Raw genomic sequence first — 7,051 nt, 5'->3', positions numbered from 1 at the left:
CTAGTTACTTGGGAGAAGAGACCGACACCCACCTCGCTACAACCTCCTTTCAGGTAGTTGTAGAGGGCAATGAGGTCTCCCCTCAGCCTCCTTTTCTCCAGGCTAAACAACCCCAGCTCCCTCAGCCGCTCCTCATAAGACTTGTTCTCCAGACCCCTCACCAGCCTCGTTGCCCTTCTCTGGACACGTTCCAACACCTCAATGTCCTTCGTGTAGTGAGGGGCCCAAAACTGAACACAGTATTCGAGGTGCGGCCTCACCAGGGCCGAGTAGAGGCTACATCTGTAGCCTCAAATGTTTTAACTGACTTGAAAAGCTTAATCTTTTACTATATTTGTACTGGCATCATTAGCCATGGCTGAAATTTTTTTTTAAGCTTTGGCATTTTTCCTTTGATTTTTCTGTCTTAATAAGGAAATATATGTACTTGGATTATGGATTTCCATTGGATGACTCAGTTCTGTATTGAGTCTCTGGAAGACATTTGATAGTAGATTGTGTACATTGCAGTAGATCCTATTTTAGATGTTAGCATGTTGCTTATTCACCCCCTTTTTCGCTGAAAAAAAAAAGAAGTAAATCTACAGTTTAGCAGAATTCAGATGAAAGATTTTTGTAGGAAATACTACTGCTACCCATGTCCATCAGCTAATAGAAAAACAGTAACGGGCGTAAATTGCAGCAAGAGAGATTCAGTTTGGGGGGTTTCTACATTTAAGGACAGTAAAGCACTGAAAGAGGCTTACATGAAAGAGCTTGTAATTTATATTGCTGGAGATTTTTAAAACTGACTTAGACAAGAATCACTCAAACTATTTATGAGTAGTTGAGCTGCCCCAACTGAATTATGGACTGAATTATGTCCATGTGTTTTCTGGATTATATGATACTGTGAGTTAAAAGGTTTTCTTAAAAATAGTGATAATAACAAACGCTAATTTTATTGTGCAATTGTTTTGGTTTTTTTTGAAAGCTGTGAAATTGTTTGGTTAACCTATCTACAGAGAGAAATGGGCAAGAAGTCTGTGGAGTAGATAAAACAATACACATCTGTGTAAGAATAGCCTTTTTGCAACTGCATTCAGATAACCTTTTCTTTTTGGATTTGCGGAATGGCATTTGCTCTTTCCTGGAGTAATATGTATACATGGGGGAAGAAAGAGTCTCACTTTTAATTTGTTCACATGTGTTACACTGCTTCTGATAATTTTCTCTTTGTTAAATTTTCCCTGGTTTTTATGGCATGTAAATACAGTTTCAGCACTTACCTTTTTCTTCTAGTTGGCTACATTCTTGGACTTGGAGACAGACATGTTCAGAATATCTTGATAGATGAACAAACAGCAGAACTAGTGCATATAGATCTGGGTAAGTGGGACAGGCAAGAGAACCTTAATTTTTCTTTACTTTAACATTTTTTAAAACATTTATTATCCTTTCATTTAGGGGTTGCTTTTGAGCAAGGTAAAATCCTTCCCACACCAGAGACTGTTCCGTTTAGATTAACCAGGGACATTGTGGACGGAATGGGTATCACTGGCGTGGAAGGAGTCTTCAGAAGGTAAGTGCTCCTGTATTGCACAGGGGTAAGGAGGCAGCAGAGTACTTCTGGCATTGTGATTGTTACATGTTAAATAGTTCTGGTGCTTGAGAGGAGACTCAGATTTCTGCTGATAATATCCAAACCTAAATGCTGTCCTCTAACTCACGCACTCTTATTTATATAACCGATTACAAGTTCATTATTGTTGCTCAGCTTTTCATATTCTTCACTAACTAATGGGTTATTGTCACCCTCTTGTGGAATTCAGGAATGGCTCAGTGCTTCCAAAGACTCCACAGCTAAGTTTCATCCCTTCGTTTAGACTGCTGGATTATTTTCCTTCAGAACTATGTATTTCTTTCAGAGCTATACTATATATTCGGAGCTGTTAAGTTTCTTCGAACCATTTTGTTCTGTCTCATTTCTGTTCAGTTTTATGTAAGTAATTTGCAGTCTTTTTCCTCTTTTGGATCATGTATTTGATACCACTGTGCAAGTGCAAAATATAACTCCCACAATAGATTTGAGCTGCAAAACAGAAAAATCCCAAAAGGCTGAGTTTCTGTCAACCTTTATCCTATCTCCTGTGACTGACCCAAGAGAGCCCTAAAAAGCAGGACATTTCTCTCATTCAAGACTTTCATGATGTTCATGAACGTAGTGCTTGCAAACCCCAAATTTCATGTCTTTAAAAAAGTACATAGCATGTTTTCTTTGTAAGGTAGCAATTACCGTTAATAAGTAGTTCCTAATATACCTTTGTCCTGTGAAGGAACAGGCACTGCCACTTCTATTCTAACTAAACGTGATGCTGTCAAACTCACAGTTTCGTGTTACTTCTGAAACTTTTGTCCTGTGGTCCAGAAAAACGTGAATTGCTTGGCTCCAGCTGAAGTAAATACAGTATAAAAGGCACTAGCGCAATACTGTTTCTGCCTCAGCCAGGCTGACTTGTAACTGGCAGTGTAGGTGTGAGTGCATGAACAAGTCATCTCAGGATTGGGTGTGAACATAGTCAGTTAGCTTTGCTGTGTGTGTTCTCATGCTGAAGTAGACAGGAGGCCTAATCCCTTTTTCGCTGGAGTGCCTGTCCCATAAGGAAAGTTTTGTATTCCTTCCACAGGCTTAGTTTACTTGGGAGTGAATGTAGGTAGCCATTTCTGCATCTAAACTCATTGGAGAGATTTCAGAAATAGCTTCGTGTCTCTGGCTACTGAATCTGCTCATTTCATGTTAAGGAACCCTACCAAGATTCTCCGATGTGGTGCCGAGCACCTCTCGCACACACGTTTTCATCCAGCCAAGCAATTCTGCCATCGTGGTGTACCTCAACGATTGGTGTTAACTCAGTGGTTAATTCTATGTATAGAAACATTTCAGACAGTGAAACGGGCAATCTCTTCTCTGTAGGGAATATAATCAGTGAACTACCCAGTCTCCTTCTCATCTAACATTTCCATATTTCTCCTTTTTTTTTTTTCCAAAATGGAAACATCAGAGAGGTTGCTCATTTGTTAGAAATTAACCTTTAAGGAGAGTACACATATCCATTATTTAAATGATGAAAATACCATTCCATTTTACTGAAAAAAACCTAAAAATACAGTAAAATATTTTCTAGGTGCTGTGAGAAAACAATGGCTGTTATGAGAAATTCTCAAGAAGCTTTGCTGACTATTGTAGAGGTAAGCATTTTTTCATTCTTTCTGATAGTAACCTGCCAGAATATCTTCAGTTTCTTGTCTTTGTCTTCGTATGCACTACTATACCAAATATTCATGTAGGGTTTTTTTGTTCAATTTTAATTTAGCAGTGTTGGTCAGATTTGTTAATTCATGTAATCTTCAATAAGATCAAGACCAGTTTGCATTTTATATAGGAACTACTCGTTTCAGGCATATGCAGTTTTCCCTCTTCAGCATCTAAACGCGTCTAGCCATAGTGCAACATTCCTAGCGTGAGTAGTGTCACTTGAATTAAATCCTCTTTGCCACAAAGATGAGAATTAAACTGACTTTTAAAAGTGGCTTATACTATGCATTAAAAAATATTGATGTGCTTAGAAGTGTATTAAAAAATGACCTCTTCGTTGCTGAGATGGTACTGAGTGGCAAAACTGAGTCAAGTACGAACAACACCAATACCTGCAAATGATCAAGTGCAGTTTTATTGCTGGATTGTCTACTAAGCAATTTAGCCCAATTCCATTGGATTTAAAAAAAAAAAAGGGGGGTCCTAATGTTGTGGTTAGCGTGAGCATTACCAACTGAGCGTTTCTCTTCCTGCTAGGGCACTGGACTAGCTGTCATTAACAGTTTAACTTAAATAGAGGTTTATTTACTGTGTAGGTGCTGCTGTATGATCCTCTTTTCGACTGGACCATGAACCCCTTGAAAGCTTTGTATTTGCAGCAGAGACCGGAGGATGAGGCTGACATGAGCTCTACACTCAATACTGATCCACAAGAATGTAAAAGAAAAGCCAGGTGCAAGATTTTTTTCTTGCTGTCTGCCTACTGCACTGTTGCCTTGCTTTACGGTTTTCTTACTGAATGTTGCTCATGCTGTTCAGGATCCGTATCTAGTGCACCTGTTTTTCTTTTTTTATTCTGCCAGCAGTGATGACCAGAGTTTTAACAAAGTGGCTGAGCGTGTTCTGATGAGACTTCAGGAGAAGCTGAAAGGTGTTGAGGAGGGAACGGTGCTCAGTGTGGGAGGGCAGGTGAACCTCCTCATACAGCAGGCCATGGACCCTAAAAATCTGAGCCGACTCTTTCCTGGATGGAAACCCTGGGTGTGACTTGGAAGGATCCAGCATGTTTTTAGAAGAAACCTATTTGTATGCAGCAAGTGTCTTAACATTTCAAATTGGTATTTTACAATTAAAACTTCTATCAGGAGCAACCATGAAGGCATATATGTATTGGCATTCGGTGGATGTTTTGGGGTTTTTTTCAATAACCTGTTGCCAAGAAAACATTTTTTGTCCACTTACATTCACCATACAGTATAAAACACCAACCAGTGCTTTGATGTTCCTTGTGACCTGCAAGGACTGTGCTCGGGCATACTGGATGCAGTATATTCTTAAAGCCTGAGATTCATCACTTTTGTGTACACGTTAAATAGCTGGAGTCTTGTATATAATAATTCTGTATGGTAACATGACCGTGTAGAATGGATGATCGAAAAACCAGGAGTGATGAAATATCTAGCTAAAGTGCATTTCAAAAGGGGGGTGATACGTTAAAGATAGTGCTACAGGGAATATAAAAGAAAACCAGAGAACCTCGTGTTTCAGGAACTGAGGGTTCTTGGGGTTGGGGGTTTTTTTAGCTTAGTTAAATGGACAGTTCTTTATATAGATATGGACTTTAAGCCAAGTATAATATGGCTGCTTTTTTTCCTGTTGTAAATGAAATTATGTTGGTACTTTATTTTTACAACATTAATAGTATAAAACAACAAAAAATATTTAGCTTTTGTAGCTCAGACTTCTTGATAAAATAGACTGACACTACAATGAAGCTTACCATACCAGATACGCCTCTAAAGCAAACAGTCATTCTGTATCTGTAATAAACACCTGTTGGAAACATTGAAGGTGTATTTTGAGCACAAAAATCTCATTCTGATTGCATGCAGTTTTACAGAAGACATTGCTCCTTCTTAAATAAAAAGACCTACTGTAATTGGAAAGTCGATGAATGTGGATAATAGGAGAATCCACTCAAATAATTCTGTCTCACTGGTATATGTAATAAACCTTCCCGAATCATCTTTATATTTAAAAATACGAATAAAATTTGGCATACTCTCACATTATCTTAGTTTACACATTATGCATTTTTACAGCAGTGTAAGTGAAGAATTTCTGTTCTAATTAGCATTTCACTGATTTTCATTTGTACAGTGTTCCCACAATTTCTATGCTGTATCTTTGTTTTATAAGTTCATGGCAACATGGCAAGATTTTTGTATTCTGTCTTTTGTATTATGTTTTCATGAAGCTGACATAAATTGCCATTGATCCTTGGAATCAAAAGCACATCCTGGCTTTTCTGCGGGGAAGAACTCTTATCCAGGGATACAGCAATTTGGTCTCAGAAAATGAAACTTAACTGACAGAGCACACACTCTGTGTGTGAATGTTAAATGGCACTTAGGAAAGGGAGAAAAGTCCTACCAAGCAATTACGGAATGGCAGGTAGGAAAGGACTAAACAGAAAGCACTTAAAGAACTTTTATTTTTAAGCACAGACTTCAAAAAATCTGGTAGTATTTCTGGAAATTTTTCTCGTGCTTCTTACAGAGGAAGTTCTTCAGGCATTTTTTGGGTTAATACTAGAACTCTAGCTATCATATAAATGATTATTGCATAAAAGCACTTGGCAGATCCTGTCCTTCCTACATGAGTTACTGATGCTCCACTTGAAAAGGAGTATTTTCATCATGCTGGGCTGCAATTTAGGTTTTTCACTTACAGCAAACAGTGAAACATTACTATTAATACGATTGTCTCAGGGAAGTCTAACTTCAGAGGAAGTAATTTAATTATTCCTCTGCAATGCTGTTAACTTGGTGTTTAGTGCCTAGATTTTGAGTGTCTATACGTTTTCATTGTTCCAGCTGAATGAAACGCAAACAAAAATGCATGTAAATATTGTGACTGTAATTGAAACCTGCTTGCATTATTTGTTAGCTCCTGTAGCAGTGAAACACCAGTTAGCTGACAAACATATGGAAACAGTTTGAATTATTAACAAACCTCAGAGTCTCCAAAATACTGTCAAAATCCATGTGACACAATCCTGTTACTATGAGATCCGAGTTCAACTCATCTAACATTCTTGAGATAATTGTCATCCGTGCAAAGCCTCATGTAGCCAAATAGTAACCATCAGAGACACTGCTTGCTTTTTGTTCCAGTAATGCCTTAATTTTTAAAAGTCAAAATTAGAAGGTGAATGGTTTGCAATAATGTATCATCTATAGATACACATTTTACTTGTATAAGAATAGGAAAATAAAACCTGGATGGAAATGCTGTTTAATTCTGAACAATGGTTTTGTCACAAATGCTACTGCTGATGGCAAGGTGGATTAGTATTGGAGAGCCTCAAATATATTTACTATATTAGTGAGCTAGAAATATGTGAGACAAGTCAAGTTGCCGCTTTAGCATTAATTTTTTTCTTGGAATGCATCTTAGTAATTTTAAACACTCACATTTAGAAAAGATAATTTATAAGACAAATGAGCGTATGATCTAGTATGATGGGGAAGACTTTTTAAACAGCAACATATTTATTTATTTTAAATTAGCTTGGTGAAATGTCTGTTGGAGAAATGTCCTCAGGAGTATGAACTGTAAAAAAGTTAAGCGTTAGCAGGTAAAACAATTTGAATTATATACCTTGACTGAACTTTTCCGTCAGCAAGGAACTCTGTCCCATGAACAGGAATCGGATTACACTGGCCACCTGGTGGGGTACATCCAATTTAAATA

At 37.7% G+C, this 7,051-nt stretch overlaps 1 protein-coding gene across 1 annotated transcript in view; it reads left to right on the top strand.

Moving 5' to 3' along the window:
• The window catches only part of ATM (ATM serine/threonine kinase), an 85,796-nt gene extending 80,221 nt beyond the window's left edge, over positions 1 to 5,575 (top strand). The window contains 5 exon segments of the mRNA XM_009335266.1: positions 1,282 to 1,368; positions 1,447 to 1,561; positions 3,165 to 3,228; positions 3,892 to 4,028; positions 4,159 to 5,575. Of these exon segments, the coding sequence (XP_009333541.1) occupies positions 1,282 to 1,368; positions 1,447 to 1,561; positions 3,165 to 3,228; positions 3,892 to 4,028; positions 4,159 to 4,342 (587 nt within the window). The 3' untranslated portion in view covers positions 4,343 to 5,575.
• Positions 5,576 to 7,051: the final 1,476 nt, after the last annotated feature.

The sequence above is a fragment of the Pygoscelis adeliae genome, unplaced genomic scaffold, assembly GCF_000699105.1.
Source record: "Pygoscelis adeliae isolate BGI_AS28 unplaced genomic scaffold, ASM69910v1 Scaffold142, whole genome shotgun sequence".
NCBI classification, from domain to species: Eukaryota; Metazoa; Chordata; class Aves; order Sphenisciformes; family Spheniscidae; genus Pygoscelis; species Pygoscelis adeliae.
The sequence above is the reverse complement of the archived record's forward strand: the minus strand, read 5'-3'. Positions and strand labels throughout refer to the sequence as shown.